Raw genomic sequence first — 23,850 nt, 5'->3', positions numbered from 1 at the left:
GTTGTGTCTAGTAGGCACTCAAACACGCAAGAAATTACAAAAATAAAATAGTAACTACCCAGATAACTGAAATAAGTTGTACCTGTTTGAAGCTCGTAAAAATGTGTAACAAGCGAACGGTGTACTCGCCTTATTAGCAGCAGGAAATCAAAGTGCTCTCTCACTGACGGTCTAACCTGGCTTCACCAATCTCCACTACATTTTCATTATAGTCATAACTGTCTTCCATTCTAGTCTGTTCAAGATCCATTTGTTTGCTTTCCCGTTGCTCCTAATAATTCCTGACACGGATATCTCCAATGCTCACTGAGCAACACTCAGTTACAGAAAGGTTTTCTTAACTACTATTAGTCAAAACTGTTAATTAACAATGATTACTTCGTGTTTCAGACACAGTGTAAGCTTAGTTTTGGATGCTATTTAGTTAACCAAAAGTACTGCAAGACATTTTAATCTTCTGACTTCTCTCGTCACCCAGCTAATCCCTGTCTCCAGCTTTTTTAAATAGCAACACTCATTAATTGGCTTTGCAGCTTCATTGCAAATATATAATATTTTCTTTTCAGTGTATTCATTCTACACCACTTTAGTCAAGTTACAGTTTGATTTTAGGTCTACAGTAATAAGTCCTTCCCGTAATTGTTGAAGTTTATCTGCATTATGGTCATGTAATTTATAAATCTCAGCTTTAAACTTCCCAAAGACGTCCTCAACTTCTTTTTGGTTTCCTTTCTTTAAGCAGTAAGCTGCTGCCTTCGTAAATACGTATAGATCTAACAGTTTGTTGACAGGTGAGGTTGCTCTCATCCTCGGTTCTGAATGAACTGGCCTTTCTTTTTATTTTTCCCCAACCTACCCCCCTTCTATTCTTGAGAAAGGAACTATTAGTTCCAAATGCTAGTATAGCATACGTACTGTACATGTGTCTATCAGCAGTACTGTAATTTCTCATATAGGCAAGCACTGCCCAACAATTCTGTGTCATAATTTCATGACTTAAATTGACTAGGATTACTGCAGCCTGAGATAGATGTTTAGGCCTATACGACATACAGAATAAATTAATGTTGTACAAGGAGTTCTTTTACATAACCATGTTGCCTACCAGTTTGCATACTATGTCTTCACAGCAGCAATTTCTTCTTGTACATCTCTTTGCTGGTAGCATGTCTTTAGCAGTCTTGCCTTTGGTCTGTCTTCCTTTTGCTAATGGTTGCTGTCCAGTTCCTACTTGCTGATGTGAACAGCATAGTCTTTGAGGTCCCCAACAGTCTCAAAGAATATTTATTATCCATTTCATTCAACTCTCTTCATAGCACTTAATTTCTTCTTATGTTATACACAGTGCCTCCTTGGAAGATGCTTGTTTCTATGTCATTTGGATCTGATGGAATTCTTACTTCGGCATTTCAGCTTACTCCACATTTACTGAATGCTGTGTCTGTTCTCTTCCTTCATCCAAAATACACGGCCCAATTAAATTAATGTGACCACTGTTCAAGCATAACAACAAACACAGGCACAAGAAGGCTGTGAGATGGCATCAGCCAATAGCCCGCTAACTAGGACTGCACCACGACAGGAGCGGCCTCTATATGGGGAGAATATAAGTGCCACTCCTACTAGCCTCGGTGGAGAGTAGAAGACAGACACTAGTAGAAACCACGCCTTAGACTAGAGCACCACAAAAGCCATTATTAGAGATCCACAAACTGTGTGACAAATTTGCATGAACATTGCATATAGCAAATGACACTGAATGTTTGCATGTTGCCCATCGCTTACAACAACTCACTGTATATCCAAAGTTAACTATTGTCAACCATCTTTATTGTCATAAAAAACTATTAATGTGTTTTGCTTAAATTGTTGTTAGCTATCCGAGAATGCAGCATCCTTTAGGCTCCCAATAAGAGAAGAGTGGGCAGGACCCCACAACCACCACCTATGTTCAATGTCAATGTGCTATAACTATTCACAGACAACAGGTAGCAGCAGTAGTAGTGGAGGGTATACAAAGCATGTTGGGGCACGTAGAAAACAGTGCAGTTATCATAGTGTGGAAATGGAGCGGTTTATCTAACACCTAGAAAGATTGGATTTTGGAATAAGTGTGAAAGCATGGGTCAACAGAAAGGTCCGATCTTACTCGTCGGCTTTGACCCGTGACGTAAGCGTGTTGTGGTGTGTGACGTCATTACGACGCGGAAAACCTAATACATGGTTTGATGTACTCTTGTTTAAAGAACATGTATACGTAATATGAAGCAATTTGATGAACATATTGATCTGTAGCGTAGCCCACTTGAGGTTAGGTTGGGAGTTTTTTTTTTGGAATGCGGCCGCGGCAGCGGCCGCCTATGATTCGAAAATATTGATTTGACACTAATGAAGCCTGTGGGGGGATGGGGGGGCACTGCAGACTCCCCCCACCGCATAACGACATATTTAGTTTCTCCCCACCCAAAAACCCCCAATTTCCCACGCTTGTCCCGTTACACTCATTAGGCTTTTTGTGAAACTTGTGTATTTCAGTGTTTACAATACGTATTCGATGTTTTTATATCCGCCATATTGGAATTGTTGTTTATGGTCGTTTCCGCGGTATTTGTGACGTCATGGGTCAAAGCCGACGGGTAAGATCGGACGCTTCTGTATTTCCGAAAGCATTTCTGAAATGGCTCAGTTTGTAAACTGTTCACATGGTTAGAGTATACTGTGCACAGCAAAATGGTGCTTTCCAAAGCCAAGCCGAGGCAACTGTGGTGCACCACAGGCTGTAAATGACAGGGGCGAATGACAGCTGTGGAAATGTGTAGAGGCAAATATATATGCAACTGTTAAACAACTTACTGCCCAGATGAACCAAGAGACTAGCAACAGCATCTCCTTAATGAGCGTCCAGTGAACAGTGCTGTGTATGCCTGCTTTGGACACTCATGCTAGCTGCTGTTCATCAGTGTCAAAATTGGAATTTATGTGCCATTACCACAATTGGATGTCCACTGAGTGGCTACAGTTGGCCTTTCAAATGACCCATATTTTATGGTCAATTGGACAGAGATTGCCATTGGTGTGTATGGCATGAAATATCTTATAGCAAACAAGGGGGGAGCTTTATGGTCTGGAAAATGTTCTCGTGGCATCCTTGGGTGAGTTCCTATTTACAGAAGGCACAATGGAGCAACAGAAGTATGCATCTATCCTTGGGGACCATGTCCATCCTACATACAGTTCGATTTTCCTCAGCAAAATGGCATCATAATAATGCAACATGTCAAACATCTCACAGTGTGCATGTGTGGTTTGAGGAGCATCAGGATGAATTTTCCATATGTCCCTGACCACCAACTGTCTGGATTTAAACCTTACATAGAAAGTGTGGAACCACCTCAGTCAGGCTGTTCACATTACGGAACCCCAGCCAAGAAACTCAGCACAGCTGGCCGTGGCACTGGAGTCAGCATGGCTTCACATTCCTTTTGGTACCTTCCAGAACCTCACTGACACTCTCCCTACACATCTTGCAGAGGTCTGCACTCCAAAAGATGATCATTTAGGCTTCTGACAGGTGGGCATACTGGTGTGACCAGACAGTGTAAAAGGAGAAGGAATCATGTTCAGGCAGAAAGTGTATCAAGCTTTTTGTCAGATTAATGTGGTCTGACTTTCTTGTATCTTTGACTGGTGCTAATGGGGTCTTCATTCTTATGTCTGCTGCCATTTCTTTGTCAAGCATTTATAAATATCAGCTTTTGATGTTACCAACTTACCAAAGATGTTATCTACTTTCTTTTGGTTCCCTTTATTTAAACAGTAAGCTGCTGCCTTCTTAAGCGCATATAAGGCTACGGGTTGAATGCAAGCATTCTCAGCAGAATTTTAATTCATATTGTCCTGCATGGCACAGGATGAACAGAAAGTTACTGTGCAGTTACAACATATGTTGGAAATGACACCTGTGGATGGATACATAGGTTTGAGCAGCTGAATTTTATTGGAAAACACCTTCAGTAGATCTGACACTTCTTACGTAAACAGTTATTTCTTGTTTTCAATCACAAACTGTGCATGGGAGATTGCTACATACTACAGATTTCTGGTGGAGTAAAGCCCAGGGAGTGAAGGGGCCATAGGTTTTTTTGAGTGACTTGTTCTGCAAAAAGCTCTTCCAGAAGACACATAGCAGTAGTTGTGCGCACAGTAGTGGAATCTTGATGAAACCATGAGTAGTTGATTTCATTTTCCACTAGTTGGCCAATGAAACATGAATCAATAAACAGTAATGTCACTGCCCACAGTTTCTTCACAAAATACAGGCCCAATATTGCACCATTTCGATAATGCTATCCATTCTCCAATTTTCTGATTATGAAATGGCATTTCAAGCACTACACAAGGATTCTTCATTGACCATAATTGTGTGTTAACATTGCCTGACCAGTAAAATCAGGGTTCAACTGCACAGAAGATCACATAAAGAATACTAAATAATATTAATGGTATTTCTCTCAGTAAAAGATGTAAACCATCTGCAGTAACCAATTTTCTTTTCATTATTAGCATCTTGCAATTCTTGCATGGCTATCACTTTCAAAGGAAACAATTTCAATGTTTGCCTAACTGCTTTATGTGTGCTTGTAAGCTCAACATCTTTATCTTGTGCCAACATGCACATGATTTTGCTGGGCTCCGCTGCATATAGTCAACAATATTCATCAACATCTGTTCATTTGGTTTAGGTAGTCTTCCAGTTCATTTGTCATTTAACACTGAGTCTGTCTCTCAAAATTTCTCAATAAGATGACTGACTGAACAGCAATAAGATACAACTGTTTCCAAGACTCTTTCAGCAAATGACTCCTGCACTAAATCTGATGTTTATTGCAATGTTGAAACACATGTTCAACAAGAAAACTACATTTCTCAGTTGAAAGCACCATAATTTAAAAACAATTTGAACTTACAAACACTACACATTGCATTATCAGTAGCTTTCATCTACTGGACCAAAAGTTAAATGTCAAGCAAATGCAAAATTAATTTAAAAAACATTTGTGTATCTAAAAAAAAAAAAAAAAAAAGAAAGAAAGAAAGAAAGAAAGAATTCTGCCAACTTTGTTTCGAACTTCCAACATAATCTGCATCCACGGTCCACAGTCCAATTCACAGTGACTTTCCAAACACACTGTATAACCAATTTGCAGCAGCACTCTCTTTTTATTCAATACTGGGGCGATATGGGTTCTATCAGTTTTTACTTTTTCAGATGTGCATGCTCCAAAAGTGACAAAAGTCGAAAATTATGCCTCATGATATTTCAGTTTTAGCCACAAGTTTTTTACACGGACATTTGCAATGTTTTCATTATTTTAGTTCCTTTCTCACTTTCTCATGTAAGGACCTGAAATTTTTGTTTCTTGTACAGAATAATGTCAAGGTATTGGCACAATCTCATGCAAGAGAGAATTTCTTTGTTCATTTGTAATGCGAATTTTCTGTGTTTTGGAAAACCTTCTCTTCAGCAAGACATATGTAATTTCGTTAGTAGCTACTTTTAGTTTATTCTCAAAGCATTACTTACTATATTTAGTGCCAGATTACTAATATTCAATTCTTAAGTACCCTGCAACTGTAATTAAGACACTGTCTATGAAGCCTTAAAAACTGGTGCTGTTTGTTCAAATCTTTACAGATGCAACACCTTACTTATATCTCGGAAGGTTGGTTCATGAGTAGAATCCTATGGTTAACCTTTTGTTATACTTATTTTTCTGCAGATGGGTATAAGGAATGGATCACTTCAGTGTTCAGTCTTTGCAGTAGTCCATGAAGCTACAACAGACACTTTCACGAGCTTGCTTTTGTCAAGTGTGTAAATAATAACTTTTCTTGAATTTTGCCCAATATGTTCAGTAAGCATATATGCCATTATGACTTTAGCTGTGTTCAGTCTTCCTGTTTCCTTGGAATTACAGCTTCTCACATTTTCCAAGTTCATGGGGTAAGATGTTGCTTTCAATTTTTGTCATGTAGGGAGTGATTTCTTTCCTCATGATTTCATTCCTTATTTCTTTATATCCTGAAAGATTTCTATTTTTATCCCACCTATTTATCACACTTTTCACTGTTTCAAATGTTTGATGGACATGCACACTTCCTGTTAAATAAAAAGAAATTCTGCACTGTAATTTTCTTGTAGTCTTTCATATTTTTCCTTAATGTTCTAGGTTTCTCTGATTCTTTTTAAGCCAGAGTCATCAGGCAGCAATGTCATTAAGAACTCTGCAGAGTCCTGCAAGCTCAATGTCAAGGATCAATTATCTTCTCTCAGCATGGACAGGACAAAATAAAACTTAACTTTCTACAATGTGTATAGCATGTCTTAAATATTTGTTCCAAGTAGTTCTTTTATAAATTTTCTCATGCATGCACACACAAGTGATACCACTGACAAATATTTTTGTTATAGAAATAAATGCAGCTTTGAATTTTTGACTTCTGTAGTTGGGTTTTTTGAATATTCATGCTTACATCTCAAGAACCAGGACAGCATGTCGAGGACTGTCAAAAGCTTGGTGCAATGTCACAAGGTGTGGATGGCCAGCCAGGCGACGCAAGAGGTGCACTTCACGTCGTATGTCTTCCTGGGATACTCCTCGACATACACGACGTTTTCTGACAAACTTGGCAGCAAACTGCCGTCCTGTTGACCTCTCTTGACAGCGTCGCACCACTGCAAATTGGCCTCTAAGGAAGAACACATGTACACAGCTGTAAGTTTATCAGAACACAAAACAATGGTACTTATACTTAAATAGTATCAATTCATACATCAGAAGTATAACATCAGTTGTAGATTTTAGGATAGGAAAAAACTAAAAACACAGTTTAAAAATACAATGGAAGATGAAATGTGCTAAGGAAATTCCACAACATTATGCTAATTAAACAGACAGCAAAGACAAAAATAATAAAAAACAAAAAGTGTATACTTCTACATTTGTATTGTACCTACTAAAAATGTGTATTTATTTCATCCCAAGCATTTAGTTTTATTCATTTAAAACTTCATCCGTGGTTGCATTTTTGTCTCATTTCTTCTAATGTCTCAAAGTGTCAACTGCAAGCATATTTTTCAGGTATTCCTACATTTGTCACAGGTATGGTGTGAATGCTTGCATTGGAGGAGGTGGTTAAGGGAAGAGAGAGTTGGAGGGGCACGAGGGGAAGCTGATGTCTGGGAGCAAGAGGCAGCAAGAAAATGGATAAGGTACATGACACTAGTGTACTTTCCCTGGTAGAGAAAGAGGAAGATGTGTGCAGCACACGATGATGTGAAGGAGTGGGCTGGGGGGGGGGGGGGGGGGTATACGACAGAGGGAGAGAAAGACAGCAGAATTTATTCTGTGGTAGTAGATTCACAGAGAAAAGTGGATGTCATGAGGATAAGGATGAAGATCGACGTGGCACCAGAGTTACTGAAAATTGAGACATTTCCCATCTAAGTAATTCGGAAAATAAAAGCTGGTATTGTGGGACAGCTGCAGGAGGGAGGGAGTAGGGGGATGGCATCTAGATGGCACAAATTGTGTAGCAGACATTTAAATAGAGCATGTTGTGCTCAGTGCCACATTTTTCCACGGACTGCCTTGATTAGTGGTGGTGCTTGAGATACAGCAGATTTGGTATGAGAGGACTAGAGTAGGATGTTCTTGGTGAGTGCGGAGAACAGTCTTGCAACATGGTCTTCCACAGGGATATACTACATGTAGCAAGGGGTTGTGTGCAGGCGTGGCACATGGAAGGACCTGGATATTCCACAGAATTAGACTTTGGGGGAGGTGGGGAGAATTTTGGTAAGGGTGCTCTTCACTTCAGGGCACAATGAAAAGTGGTAGAAGTCCTGGCAAAATACATGTTGCTGCTGTTCAGCCTTGGGAGTTGTCCTCCGCAGCTGGTTTGTGAGGATGGTTGGAGAACTAGGGGCACATGTTATGGCACAGGAGATCTGTTTGTGGACTAAATTTGGAGTTTTTGAAGACTATCACAACATATGTGCAATGGACTACTTGGCACTGCAGATGTTCTGTCCATGTTTGGCTAGACTTTTTATGAGGGATGTTTTAATGTGAAACGGATGACATCTGACATAGTGGAGATACTGTTGATAATTGGTGGGGTTTACATGGATGGAGATTTTCATAAGGCTATCTGAAAGTTGGAGGTCAACTTCTAGGAATGTAGTACAATGAGTCAAAGAAGATCTGGTGAAATGGACACAGAACATGTTGACACTATGAAGGATTGAGGATAGAGGATAGAGTATCTTGTCCCTTATGTCAGAAATGAACTTGAACCAGATAAAGGGTTTAAGATATTGAGTAGCTAGGAAAGCTTCCTCTAGACAGCCCATAAACAGGTTGACACAAGAGGGTGCCATACGGCTGCCCATTGCCATGTCACAGATTTTTACATACTTTCTCATCAAAGGAGAAATAGTTATAGGTAACAACATAGCTAGTCAGGTGTGTCTGGAGCCAGCAGGATACTGCAAGAAGTAATGCTCAATGACAGCAAAGCACTGGATATGGGGATGTTGTTTTATGAGGAAGTTACATTGGCAGTGACAAAAAAGAATCCAGGTGGAAAGGGAGTGAGAGTGAGGGAGAGGCAATGAGGGAAATGGTTTGTGTTCTCTTTTGAAGAGACATGTGGCCAGGCTGCAAGTAAGGTATTCCTGGAAAGTAACTGGTAGAGTGGATGGCAGGGGGTGTGGGGGGGGGGGAGGGGGGAAGGGAAGGGGAGGTAAGAAATGGGAGAGTCAAGGTTCAACGTTAGCTGTTAGTCAGGTTTTGTCAAAGGAATTATTGCAATTACGTGTTTACAATATACGGGTTAGGTGATAGTAGATGTTTGATTAGTCCAACATGATTGAATTTGGGCATGTCATTGACAGTGACTGAATCCTCTGTGGGACTGAAGTTCTTGGTTAGTAGTTTGACAACAGACTACTGGGTTTGTTTGGATTCTGGGATTTGTGTGATGTTGGGAGAGCATTTTGGAGGACTTTGCAGATGGAAGAGGTCAGCAAGACTGGCTCAGGTTGTACGTGAGGTTGACAAGGAGGTCTCATTGGGGTAGGATACATCCTGTTGGGCAGTGATTTTCTGAGACAGGAGATGAATGACAGAAAATTAGATAACTTTAAGAAATGGTCTTTGGAGTGGTCTTCCAGTTATTAGAGAGCAATAATTTCAATTTGGAAGGTAGGGTGCAAAGAATTGGGAGTGCATAACTGAATTCAGAGCAGAGATAATTCAGGGGCAACTTTCCCAAGGAATTTTTTTTCTGAGGGATATGGATTGTTGTACTCCAAAGACATGGAGATCATTGTGAAAAGAGGGGTGGTACATGAGGAAAAGAAATTTTTTGGTTATGACATTTCACTTGTGGGGTTGGGGGCAGGTGATTTTGACTGATGAGGCTGCATTTCATAAACATTATATGGTACTATGTTTTACACAAGATAAGAGAAATTAGAGCTCATACGGAGGCATACTGAGTTGTTTTTCCCTTGCTCCATTTGCGACTGGAATAGGAATGGAAATGACTAGTAGTGACAGGTGGTACACTTTGCTTGGGGGTGTGGGGATTAAGCACTGCATGATAACACTGGAAATAAACCTAAAAGACACTTGCTAAATGGAAACAAACTAAATAAACCCAGGCAGATCAACAAATAAAGACCTGAGATGTAAAAATAGTTGTGGAAAACTATTTGTGGTGTTGGGAAATGAATACATTAAAGGTAATTACATTGGGGGGACCTGTTACACAGTCTCACAGTATGAGGATATTTTGTTGTGTGACAATGATTGTCACACATGTAAAAAGCATTGCCTAGGAGATGGTATTGATCCATGCATATTACATGAGTTAACAGTAAGAAAAGCATGTGCAAGAGGGGTAGACAAACTGGATGGGCTGGTGGAAAACATGTTCTATCATCAAAGCACCTGCAATCAATGATAACGAGTGTCACACAAGTTTGGCACAACCGTGTTTGTTCACATCTTTTCTCAGGCATAACAACATATGCTTCAGAAAATCTGTTATCAGATCAAGAGCAGGGAGATACATTGCAGGCAATCAGAAGCTGTCCTCACTGTTAAATTTTTGCTTCGTGAAGATGATTTCCATAATGAAATGTTCGGTCATGTATCATATGTTCAATAACAAATTTCATGTCAATATTTCATTAGTTACTTAGGAAAGGAAGGTATAGAAGTGACTTAAAAAAAAGACCTATTCTGTCTTTTTTTTATTTGTATATCAACAAATCTGTACTGAAGGAGACTTCATAGAAATCTAGTATTTGTATTTCAAAGTAAATGAATGTTACTAGGTGCAAGGTGTAAGATTACACAGAAAACTTACTTTCCAATATCCTCAAACACATCGTAGAAATTTTCAAAAGGTTCTGTTATGAAGTCCATAAGTGACTCCTCAATGTGAAAGACGAGCAATCAGGCCTCCATGGCATTCAACAATTTTCAGTTCACGAATACGGTCTTGCTACCCTGGAATAAAAAAAACAAAATGCAGAAACAACTAAATGGCAGTTTTGTTTCTGTGCTAAAAAGGATTCTGAACATGTAAAGGAACTGACCTTCATAAAACGAGAAAATGCATGCCCAAACAAACAAACACCCTTCCATTAACATTATTCTGATTGATTAGCAAAGCTATTTTTTACGGCCAAAAACTCAACTTTTTCATCAGTTAGCAGGGTAACTCTTTCACATCATGTCTGTGATCTTGCAGCCATGTCACAGCCTCCTACCATGGGCTGAGTGTGTTGCACAGTTTAAAAATGATAAGAGTGTCATCCAGTTTCCTTTATGACAGTAATTTTGCAGTTTTCTCACCTGTAGCACTATTTGAGTATTACATGATATCTTCTAACCAGTATCACTGTAACAAGGAGAATTTCTCAAAACTATCTTCTCTCCTTCAGACCACCAAATGATATTGATTACAGTGGTGCCCAGTTGCTGTATTTTAGTTTTATTGTTTGAGGATCTATAAGAACTCTGTTGCTTGGATGGATAGGACTCAAGCAGTCCATCCATGAAACAAGAAATTTTAAAAGATTGAGAACTGGCATTCATGGAATTCCAATGAGCAGTGAGGAAAATACACGTCAGCATCTAAAGTCTCACTTACACGAACAAGTCTAGTACAACAGTCACCCACTAACAAGGGTGTCTTTTTATACAAAATATTCCTCCCCCCACCCCCTCTCCACCCACTTTGGCAAGTAGCACACATTCAGCATAAATAGTTACTATGGAGATCTGTACTGGTACAATTAAAGAAGGCGATTTTTAATATGACGCACAGTGTTTCACCATCACAGACCAATTACGTTGATAACGTAGACAGGTTGAGTATTTTCTACCAGCATTGATAAATATCAGAAATAACAGAGTCATGGCCACACTGAAATTTATGGTATTGGTTGTTTGGACCAAATAACAGTGAGAGATAGAAATAATATTCTCTTGCCTCATTACTAGTAACAAATAATCACAGACAACAGTTACATTAGTATCTGTAATTTATGTTCCAAATATAATAAGAATTAAATCAGTATTTGTTTTTAAACATCTGTTCTGATGTAATTTAATACAATTTTCCCCAAGTTCCAAATATGATATCAACAAATTGTTACTGAGGTAGTATATGATATACACAAATCAAGTGAGGTTTATTATTCAAGACAGTAACTTACTGTGGAGTTACGGTGTGGTGAAAATTATAACATGTTCATTTGGATTTGATGTTCACTTTCTTTCTTAGGAAAAATATTATTTGCCTTAGATAGCATGTGCTACCAACAAAATACTGCTACAGTCATATGTGATAAGATATAGGCCTATCACCATTATCATGTGCTGTGAAATACTTATCACAGTACTTTTGGGAAGCAGGAATACCAGGAAAGAGTAAGCTAAGAAGATGACAAATTATGTGACTGGATGGCACAGGTGAAACAAACGGCATGCTAATTCTTCAATTTATTCTAAAGAACAAGTATGTTTAGACTGTTACCTTGCAACTGTTCTCTTGTGTTTGTTTCTTCTTACCCCACCCAGTAACACAAAAGCTAATTTGCGCGTTTCCCAAATAACATCCTGAAAGCTCTGGATCAAGGCAGTCTTTCAGATATAGTATTTGACTCAGTTCCACAACAAAGGTTATTAACAAAAGTAGCATGACATGGAGTATCAAAGAAATTTATGACTGGATTGAAAAGAATGATGCAGAACATTATCTTAAATGGGGAGATTAATGGGGGATTAACAGATGTAGAAGTAACTTCCGGTGTCTCCTAATGGTTCACATGGCTCTGAGCACTATGGGGGTCATCAGTCCCCTAGAACCTAACTAACCTAAGGACATCACACACATCCATGCCCGAGGCAGGATTCGAACCTGCGACCCTACCGGTCGCGTGGTTCCAGACTGTAGCACCTAGAACCGCTCGGCCACACTGGCTGGCGGTGTCTCCTAAAGAAGTATGTTGTGATCATGGCTGTCAATCTTGCATACTAATGGCCTGATTTACAATGTTGGTAGTAAACTCTGACTTACTGTAAATCATGAAAATAGTTGAAAATGGTGTAAAGCTTAGCAACTTGCTTTGGATGTTCAACAAAGTACATTTACATCTACATACATACTCCAAAGCCACCTTACAGTACATGGCAGAGGGTGGTAAAATGTACTACTACTACTACTACTACTACTACTACTACTACTACTACATTTTATTTCCTGTTCCACATGCAATGGGAGGAAAAAGATTATCCATATGCCTCCAAATGAGCTCTACTTCCTCTTATCTCGTCTTCATTATCCTTGTGTGAAATGTATGTTGGTGGCAGTAGAACTGTTCTACAATCACCCAAAAACATTAGTTCTCTAAATTTTCTCAGTAATGTTTCACAGAAAGAATGTCACATTTTTCCTACAGCAAATGTCTGTAATACTTGTGTGTTGATCGAATCTATTGGTAAAAAATCTAGCAGTGCGCTTCTCTATAGCTTCGATGCCTTTCTTTAATTTTACTTGGTGATCCAAAACACTCTAACAATACTCGAGAATGGGTTGCACTAGTGTTCCATACATGGTCTCCTTTGTACATAATTTATACTTTCCTCAGACTCTCCCAATAAGCCAAAGCTGACCACTTGCCTTCCCAACTACTGTCCTTATATACTTGTTCTATTTCAAACTGCTTTGCAGTGTTACACCTTACTATTTAATTAATGTGACTTTGTCAGGTAGCGTACCACTAATATTGTTATTCCAACATTAAGGATTGCCTTTTCTATGAATCTGCATTAACTTAAATTTTTCTACATGTAGAGCAAGCTGCCATTCATCACACCAAACTGACATTCTTTCTAAGTAATCCTCCATCCTTCTACAGTCAGTCAACAATGATACCTTCCCACATATTGCAGTGTCACCAGCAAGCTGTCACAAACAGCTGCTCACTCTACCCTTTCACACTTCCCTGCGGCACTCCCGATGACACCCTTGTCTCTCATGAACACTCTTCAAACCATTCACACATACTGAGAGCAAAACGATCCCAACACCAAGAACGAATTGTGTGACATAAACTGAAGGAGGTAGGCATGTTTCTATATCTGAAAGATGATGTCTCTTCAAATTTACCACCAGTCCCTTAAGAGTGAGAGTACAGGTTTGCTTTAAATACACACTGTAATGGTTGTGAGCATTAGCTGCCTTTGAGATTGGCCTTGGTGAGTTGATGTTAGTCAAGAATGCCATTAAGGCGATTAAGACCTCATTATCAGCACCTCACTGAGTTTGAATGATGTCGTGCAATATGACTACAAGAAGCTGGATGTTCCTTCAGCAATATTGCAGTTCAAAGACTTGGCAGGAATGTAGCCACTGCATGTGGTTGCTGAAGGCAGTGGTCACGAGAATGTATGGTCGCAAGAAGACAGTGCTCCAGACACCCATGTGGCACTACCAAGAGTGAAGACCATCGTGTTTGGCTTATGGCTCAAGAGCATCAAACGGCATCCACAGCAGCAATCTGAGCAGCAGTTGGCACCACAGTGACAAGATGAACTGTTACAAATGGTTACTTCAAGGATCTCAAAGCCACATCCCTGCATGTGCATTCCATTATCTCAAACCACCTACTTTTGTGACTTGAGTGCTGTCAACTGAGAACTCATTGAAGGATGGGATGAAGGTCTGTTGTGTTTTCAGATGAGAGCTGGTTCTGCCTACGTGCCAGTGACGGATGTGTGTTGATTGAGGAGGAGGCCAGTTCAATCAACCTGTTGCAGCACTGGGCACACTAGACCTACACCTGGATTATAGTCTGGGATACAAGTTTGTATGGCAGCAGGAGTACTCTTATTGTTATCTCACACAGCCTAACTGCAAATTTTTGTGTCAATTTGGTGATTCGATCTGTTGTGCTGCCATTCATGAACAGCATTCCATGGGGTCTTTTCCAACAGAATAATGTCCACCCACATACTCCTGTTGTAACCCAACATGCTGTACAGTGTGTTACCATGTTGCCCTGGCCTGCTCTATCACCAGATCTGTTTCCAATTAAGCACATGTGTGACATCATTGGACGATAACCCAGCATCATTCACAAACAGCAGTAATCATTCCTGTATTGACCAACTAAGTGCAACAGGCTTGGAACTCTAACCCACAAACTGACATCTGACACCTGTACAACACAATGCACGCACATTTGCATGCTTGCATTCAACATTCTGGCAGTTGCACCAGTTATTAATGTACCAGCATTTCACATTTGCAACATCTTATCTCACATGTACATTAACCTGTGATCTTGTATGTTAATCACTTAACTATGTTACCTAAACAAATGTACTCCTGAAATTTCATTACCCTTCATTAATTATTTCTTGGCATTGCAATTTTTTTCCTGTCAATGTATCTGGAAACCTATTAAGTATGCTAGCATAAAGAGGGTTTAGCTTCTGGATTACTGTTTTCTCATAGACTACTAATTGCTGCATTTCCCATCTACTTGTTCCTTCCTCTGACAAGATGCTATCCAAACACTTAAATTCTTGACATGCCTTGATGTGCTGATCATCTACTATTACGCTCCCTGATTCAATCTTTATGAAATATTAAAAGGCTATGATGAAATTTTATTCCCCATTTTTATAACACACTCTGCAAATGTGTATAGGTTGTATATACTTCTAACATATCTCTCTCCACACACACTCTCCCTCAAGACTTCAAGCTGTTTCTTCAGCAGCCCAGTGTCTTTCACCTTCTCGAGATCTATGAACATCAAATGGCTAGTGTTTTATCCATCTGCAGCAACTGTATTTGTAATTACTGAAATAATCAGGAATCAGTTGCATAAAAGGATTTCTATTTCCTTAACCAGTTGTACAGCCACTACAATCACACGATCACAGCAATGTGCTGCATGTATGCATGCATGTTACCGCTGACAATCGCAAATAATGTGATAGTTAATGACTACTCAGATTCCTTTCCTGTCTCTTTTCCTTTAGTTATTTTAAAGTAAAAATATTGTCATGATCAGATTGTTCCTTCCAAAATCCACTTTGCTCTTCAACGTCCATCAACATTCCCTTTATCCTTTTAGGCTCAACCATAGAATCTACCAACAGAGTTTGTAACATTGACTCCTTGATAATTTCTACATACCTTCTACTACCTTTCTTATAAACATGACTCAGACTCCATACCTTGTGCATGTTCTCTCCCTTTAACATGCATGGGTTAAACAACTTGCAAAACAAGGCACACATAAAAGGCAGAGTGAAAATCTCATTCTGGAAGGCACCCATAGTCCATATATCACTAATTCTACTAGTATGTTTTCTGGTCCAGGAGATTTGCCACATTCAATTTCTTTCACACATCTCCCTACTTCTGCTTTGAGTTCAAGGTATACAATAAAATTACAAAAACACATACAGGAGAGTTATCAAATGGGCTAAAAAAGCTCATAATGATAAAAACAATTAGGCACTCTTCCAACAAATGCAAGACCATCTGGGGTATAGTAAATGAACAGACTGGCAGAAAGTTAAGGATAGAGGATAAAATCACACTAAATATAGAAGGACAAAAGACTGAAAATGTACATAAAATTGCCACTAAATTCAACAGCTATTTTTCAGATATTTCCACAAATCTCCTAACCAACTCTTCAAATACTGTTCACTCTCCTCCCACAAATCTCCTGACTAACTCTCCAAACACTGTGCACTCTTGTCTCAAAAATAATACTCCTCTGAACTCCTTTTTCCTATCTCCTACAACACCGTATGAAATTGAAGATATTATTAAAACAAAAAAAGAGTCAAAAAGATTTATTCTGCAGAGCATGATCTAATACCTTGCTTCTTACTTCATAAGTGTTCAAATTACATCAGTGGACCCCTGTCAAATATCATAAATACCTCATTTCTAGAGGGAACATTTCCAAATCAGCTAAAACTCGCTAAAATTATAGCTCTCTACAAGAAGGGAGAGAAAACGGACATGACAAACTATAGGCCAATTGCTATACTATCTGCCTTCTCAAAAATATTTGAATACTGTATGTTAACTAGATTAGAAATACGTTTAAATTCTAACACCATAATCACATCTTCCCAATACGGATTTCGGAAAAATATGTCCACCACACATGCTCTGTATGCATTTCTAGAAAAGTGCTAAAGTTTCGCTGACCATAAACAACCTGCTGTCGGTATATTTCTTGATCAGTCCAAGGCCTTTGACATGGTCAACCACAAGCTGCTGCTTATGAAACTCCATAAGTATGGGATTAAAGGTGTAGCCCACAATTTGTTCCATAGCTACCTTAGTCAAAGAAAGCAATATGCAGAAATAAGAAAATCAGAGACATTCAGGAACTGCAGGTCAGATATACTACATACAACAAATGGCGACCCTCAGGGATCTGTCCTTGGCCCTGTTCTTTTCATATTGTTCATAAATGATCTCCCAGAACACATACCAAATGCCAGCTTCTTTCTGTATGCAGACGACACAAATATCCTGATAACTTGTAGAGGTGACACATTGCAAGATGCAGTTAATGAAACTACTTGTCATTTACAATCGTGGTTTGAAGCAAATAGACTACTCATAAATACTCAAAAAACTGTAAGTATGAACTTATATACTAGACAAAATCTAACCACCTTCAATGCAGTTATAGTTATCAGCAAAGATAACATTACGAACAGGCAGGACACCAAATTTCTTGGACTTACCATCAGTAACACACTAAATAGGAAACCACATATCGAGGCATTGTCACAAAAGCTTAGTAAAACCTGCTATCTATTACGATCATTAAAAGACACAGCCAGTGTAGATACCTTGAAGCTGGTGTACCATGCCCTGTTTCAGTCTGTCTTGAGCTATGGCCTAATCTTCTGGGGAAAGAGCTCCGATTCCCTCACAATTTTCAAGCTACAAAAGCAATTAGTAAGAATAATGAAATGTAAAAAAAGAACTGAACACTGTAAACCACTATTTCAACAGCTAAAAATCCTGCCACTGCCATGCCTCTATATATTGGAACTAGCTTGTTTTACAGTACAACACTTGGACGCCCTCGACAGAAATGCAGACCGCCACACACGACACCAGAAACAAAACACAGTTACAAATTATAGCCCACAACACAAAGTTATATGTGAGTGGGGTTAAATGTATGGGCATTAAAATATACAACCACCGACCAACAGGCATAAAAAACAAGCAAAAATCCAAAAATAATGAGAATTAAATTAAAGGAATTGCTACTAAATCACTGTTTCTATTCCGTACATGAATTTCTTGAAACAAAATTTTAATTACTTGCAATGAGCTGTTTATTCAGTTGTAGATGTTTCTACTTAGTAAGATAATTATTGTATCTTATCTATATTATGTCTGTATCTCATATATGTATTTCACTATGTGAACTACGTGCCACAATATTTTAATTACTTGTAATAAGCTGTATATTCACTTGTAGATATTTCTACTTAGTATGATAATTTAATTATTGTTTGTCACTCATATTCTGTCTGTATCTCTTATATGTATTCTGCTATGTGCTGTATGCACCACCGTCATCTCTCATCACACACCACCTTTTTTTATAATTTGTCTATATATCCTATATGTATTCTGCTATGTGAGTTATGTGCCACTACTGTTGTTTTTTGTCATATACCATCTTAACATAATTTTTCAAATTGACTTGTCCTATATCATGATGTGCTTTGCTGTACAAATTGTATGATCTACAGGACCAATAATAAATCAAATCAAATCATTATTGGTCCCACATTTCCACAAAATTCATTCCCCAAACCCAGGTCCATGCCTTATAACTAGTTCTCTCTTTCACAAGCTGTGCCTTGAAATGATTTTCCCCATTCTGTAATTACAATAATTATTATATTTGTCCCTTCTTTCACATTTCTTCTTAAATTCTTCACTGTTTTCCAGACTTCTCCCACCTTTGTGGCCCCGTACATCCTTCTCCTCATATCTCCTTCCTCCCTGTCTCATTCTTCCTATTAACAATTTTCTTTAACCTCCTTCTTTGTATTCACAAAGGCCTATCTTTTTCTATTCTCTGGGTCTCTTGTTTTCACCCATGTTTTGCATTTACTTCTCTACTTTTGTCTTTTTTCCTGTGTCCTCTGTCCACCACTCTGGGCTTTATTTCCTTTCTTCGCTTTGTTGACCCAGTGCTTCATCTACTGTCTCATAAATGCATCTTTTAATTGTTTGATATTTTTATCAACATTCCTTCATTGAAAATTGGCAGGTTTCTAATTCATATTGGTTTATAAAGAAATTTAACACTTTCATCCCTGAGAGCATTACATTATATTTGGTTGATCCAAGAAATAAAATATGCAGATACAGTTCTTAAGTCAAATAGAAAGTAAAGTCTATAAACAGCTTAGAGGAATTCCTCAGGAAGAGAAACATACGGAAATGTTTAAGGATTTAATGGTAAATGTCAACTATTTCACAGTAATTTTAAGAATTCACTTGAAATTAACTGAGTATTTTTTGTGGTTGTATTTGTATACTAACTTAACAGAAACAAGGTGTTCAGTATAGTTTTAAAATGATTCATGTTTTTTTAACTATAAAAGATGTAGGCCTACATTATCATACTATTTCTAAATTAGTTTCTCCTATATCTGTATCCAGCACAAAAAATGAATAAAGAGGAACAACAAAGTACAATATAGGCTTCAATGGCAATATGAAAGATGCCCTGAAAACTGTGTGGCAATATACTACTTGCGAACATCAAACCGAGAAATCAACAGGGTGGGTGAATTGGGTTGACCAACAGAATTTTGACAGAACTAGAGACACATAGCTAAGAGCACAACTAAAAGAGCTAAATATCAGTTGCCAAACAACATAATGATATAATAATTATAAATTAAATATGATAAATGATAAATTACAAGTTTTAATCAATTCCAAAAGCATGACTCAACTATTTTTACTGCACAACTGAGGTCCATTCCTACAGCTTCTTATAATGTGCTTACTACTAATCATTTGCAGTGTAGTACTACAGGATGAAACATAGGAAACTTATTGGAATACTGTAAACAGATGCACCTGTTTGGAGGTATTTATCAGAGCATCTTACTGATGAATGGCTTATGTCTTTTCATACAGCATAATTTTCAAAATTACTGTAAGCCCATTTTGCATCAGTAACTAGTATTTAAATTTTACTAATGGTATGCATGAACAATTGCTTTGCAACAAACAAAGATTTGCAGTGTCAGTGACTTTCAATCAGCCTGCATGAGAATACTTATTTTCCAATGTTCCCTGAAGATTTCTTGACAACAGACATTGGCTGTTATAAAATGTGTGTGTGATTATTCACAGCAAACATGAAATATCAAAATCAGATACAGGTACGTCGGCTAAAAATTTTATTAACCCACCGAAAATCGATTTAAACTGTCTGTTGTTACCCTGCTTTGCTCTGAGGTGTGTAATCCATTATCTCTACACAGATTTCGCTTTTGTCAGATACGTAACTGTCAATGTATGACTTGAGCAAGTTGCAATTTCCATCTGGTACAACGTTCATTTCTCTGAATATAGCTATTGTGTTAGATTTTCGGATTCGTAATCATTTTGCCCTGTACCGCTTTCTTACGCTTCGAAGCAGTTCTAAACATGAAGTAAAATAAAGTTGTTTCGTTCTACATATTTGATGTGACAGAAATTACCAAAGTTCGTGTCTTTATTACTAAGTAAACACAGCATCGTGATTTCAAAATTTACTTCCGCGCATTTAACAAACAAATATAACATGTGTTTGAAGTATGGGTTTATACATATTACGAAGAACATATTACGAACGAACTGCAACTTATGTTAAGAGCAACAATTTTAACAACAAGTTCATAAAAATCGTAAGACAACGTCTGGTAATCATAACGTTAGTATCTGAGAATGCCTTTTATTGACAAAGTTATGAAAATGCTTACTTGCAAGGCGCAGTCAGCCGTGACGTATTGTATCCAAAACCATTCACGGGGCAGTAACACTTTAACAGATACAGAATTACAACGACAAAAACTGGAATCGTTCTACTGAAGGTGCGATAAAGGCTCATATCTACGCTGACGATACGGACGAGTGTCCTTCCATATTTGCCACGTACACTTCAGTACACCGGCCTTAACAACTACTGTACCATATTCTGAACAGTCATTCACAGCACACTTCCATTCTCCACAAAACATAAAAATCTAACTTTTGGTATTTGATGTGACAGCAGAAAGCTTCTTGTCAGCGCAACCCGCGCAACAGTCAGCTGTTTCATGTTTACGGAATGTGGCTACCGCAGGCGAACAGTAGAGGTAACAATGCATCGTCTGCTACTGACACACACGGAAGTATTTTTGGTAATTCGTTGTACAAGTAACACCAAGTATATTGTCCATGGTGAAGGGAGTAATCATCGCGATGTAAAATTCAACGATTTGTTTCTATTGGCGACAAACATGCAACGCAACTGAAACACAGCCTGTCGTTATTTGCGCGTTCTTTTTCGAACCAAGAGTGCAACGGCCTTTGCTTCTCAGCATTTTTAGAATTTTGTTGTTAAACCATAGTGGGTCTTTGTCGTCCTTAATCCACTTACTCAGCCCATACTTCTCCAGAGTATGAATTACAGTCCGTTTAAACTTTCCCCACAATTACTGTACGTCCATCGTACTGCAGCTAAATGATGTCAATTCATTGTCTAAGTGGGATGCTAACAACCATCTGTATTAGTGGGACGAAGTTCAGGTCGCCCCACATTATGGGTTGCCTGCACCAGGGCCAAGTACACATTCACGGGTAAAGCTATTGCTCCCTTTTGATTGAAAGGTCCTCAACCTGTTATTCTGCTAAGAGGATTATAACCCCCTGGAGATAATCCATCCTTTTGACTGACAGATCCTTAACCTATTGGGAACCTGGTATCACTTCTTATATGACATTAATTGACTAATTAATTGAATTGATTACAAATGGTAAGAAATAGCTCAGTTGTGTCACTTTCCGTATTCATGAGTTGCCTCGGGTTATTCGAATTGCCCCTCCCCCACCCTCCCACTTTATCAATTTGACTAACTACTGGTAATTAATTAAATATTTAATCGATATTCTTCAGTTTTCCTTGCCTCCCGATCCCTTCTGGAAATAGTGATTGATCGATTGCATTGTATGGAATATTGTTCAATCAACTTAGGCAATGTGTAGAATATCGTTTATTTAAAAAAGTAAGGGGATACAAGGTGGTATATGGAATATAATTTATGTAAAGAATTTATCAGGAAATCGATTGCAGTGTGTGGAATATTTAAACAACTGCGACGTTTTTTTTATTCCGATCACGTAAGGAAACATGTAATTACACCATCACAGATCGCTTAAACATATCTAAAAAACTTGCTCGCGTCTCGCCAACCCTGCAGGCTGCCCCAAGCGCGTACCTCAGGGCCCACGTTGGCTGCCGGGGCCGCGCCATACCTCCTGTCGGCCCCACAGCCATCTCAAGTGGTCTGTATTCATGAACCAACATGTCGGATACCGGCACACGAGAGACGCCTTCCTTCCAAATCAAATACATGACAGGGAATCGATCCAAAAATACTACTGAATTTAGTAAATAGTTAATTTCCGGTTACATGATCGTGATGTGGGGGACATAACGCGGATGTGGTAGCTATTTCGCACACACTGATTAACGATATCATAAAAGTAGTAGAAAGCTGACTCGAAATAAAGTTCAGAAATGATCGTTGTATAAAGAGAGAGAGAGAGAGAGAGAAATAGAGAGAGAGCTGTAGTTTGCTCTGCAGATGACATAGGAACTAGCGTGAGATATTTCATTTCGCCATGGACTCTAAACTGCCCCAGCCTTCCAGGTGCACTTTTCTTGTGGTACACTTCCCGAACTGCTTCAGGAGTTATTAAATCTCCTTCGGAAATATTACATCTTTAAGATGTCACAAATAGTTCAGAAGGTGTGTCACAGGAAATATTAATTAAATCGTTAATATAGGTGTTTAAGCAATTTGCTTCACACAGTTTAAAACTACTTGAAATAAAAAAAACATCGACACTGCACAGTAGCTTGCATGCATAAACAACAGTACTATGTTTTAGATTAGAAATTTCATTAAATAACGCCGGCCAGAGTGGCCGAGCGGTTCTAGGCGCTTCAGTCCGGAACCGCGCGACCTCTACGGTCGCAGGTTCGAATCCTGCTTCGGGCATGGATGTGTGTGATGTCCTTAGGTTAGTTGGGTTTAAGTAGTTCTAAGTTCCAGGGGACTGATGACCTCAGATGTTAAGTCCCATAGTGCTCAGAGTCATTTGAACCAATTTTTTCATTAAATAATCTTTGATGTTGTTATTATTGTTGTGGTCTTCAGTCCAGAGACTGGTTTGATGCAGCTCTCCATGCTACCCTATTCTGTGCAAGCTTCTTCATCTCCCAGTACCTACTGCAACCTACATCCTTCTGAATCTGCTTAGTGTATTCATCTCTTGGTCTCCCTCTACGGTATTTATCCTCCACACTGCCCTCCAATACTAAATTGGTGATCCCTTGATGCCTCAGAACATGTCCTACCAACTGATCCCTTCTTCTACTCAAGTTATGCCACAAATTTCTCTTCTTCCCAATTCTCTTCAATACCTCCTCATTAATTACATGATCTACCCATCTAATATTCAGCATTCTTCTATAGCACCACATTTCGAAAGCTTCTATTCTCTTCTTATCCAAACTATTTATCATCCATGTTTCACTCCCATACATGGCTACACTCCATACAAATACTTTCAGAAACTTCCCGACACTTAAATCTACACTCAATGTTAACAAATTTCTCTTCTACAGAAACGCGTTCCTTTCCATTTCCAGTCTACATTTTATATCCTCTCTACATCGACCATCATCAGTTATTTTGTTCCCCAAATAGCAAAACTCCTTTACTACTTTAAGTGTCTCATTTCCTAATTTAATTCCCTCAGCATCACACAACTTAATTCGACTACATTCTGTTATCCTCGTTTTGCTTTTGTTGATGTTCATCTTATATCCTCCTTTCAAGAAACTGTCCATGCCTTTCAAATGCTCTTCCAAGTCCTTTGCTGTCTCTGACAGAATTACAATTTCATCAGTGAACCTCAAAG

The 23,850-nt window shown here is 38.6% G+C and overlaps 1 protein-coding gene across 1 annotated transcript in view; it reads right to left on the bottom strand.

The window, feature by feature from the left end:
• The window catches only part of LOC126251853 (death-associated protein kinase dapk-1-like), a 305,116-nt gene extending 284,169 nt beyond the window's left edge, over nucleotides 1–20,947 (bottom strand). Inside the window, exons 1-3 of the mRNA XM_049952529.1 lie at nucleotides 20,643–20,947; nucleotides 10,441–10,583; nucleotides 6,535–6,750 (exon numbers count right to left, since the gene is read on the bottom strand). Coding sequence (XP_049808486.1) covers nucleotides 6,535–6,750; nucleotides 10,441–10,499 — 275 coding nt within the window. The 5' untranslated portion in view covers nucleotides 10,500–10,583; nucleotides 20,643–20,947. The remainder of the gene's footprint in view (nucleotides 1–6,534; nucleotides 6,751–10,440; nucleotides 10,584–20,642) is intronic.
• Between the last annotated feature and the right edge of the window lie 2,903 nt (nucleotides 20,948–23,850).

This window comes from Schistocerca nitens, chromosome 4 (assembly GCF_023898315.1).
Source record: "Schistocerca nitens isolate TAMUIC-IGC-003100 chromosome 4, iqSchNite1.1, whole genome shotgun sequence".
Classification (NCBI taxonomy): Eukaryota; Metazoa; Arthropoda; class Insecta; order Orthoptera; family Acrididae; genus Schistocerca; species Schistocerca nitens.
Note: the sequence above shows the minus strand (reverse complement) of the source record. Positions and strands in the feature narration are given on the sequence as shown.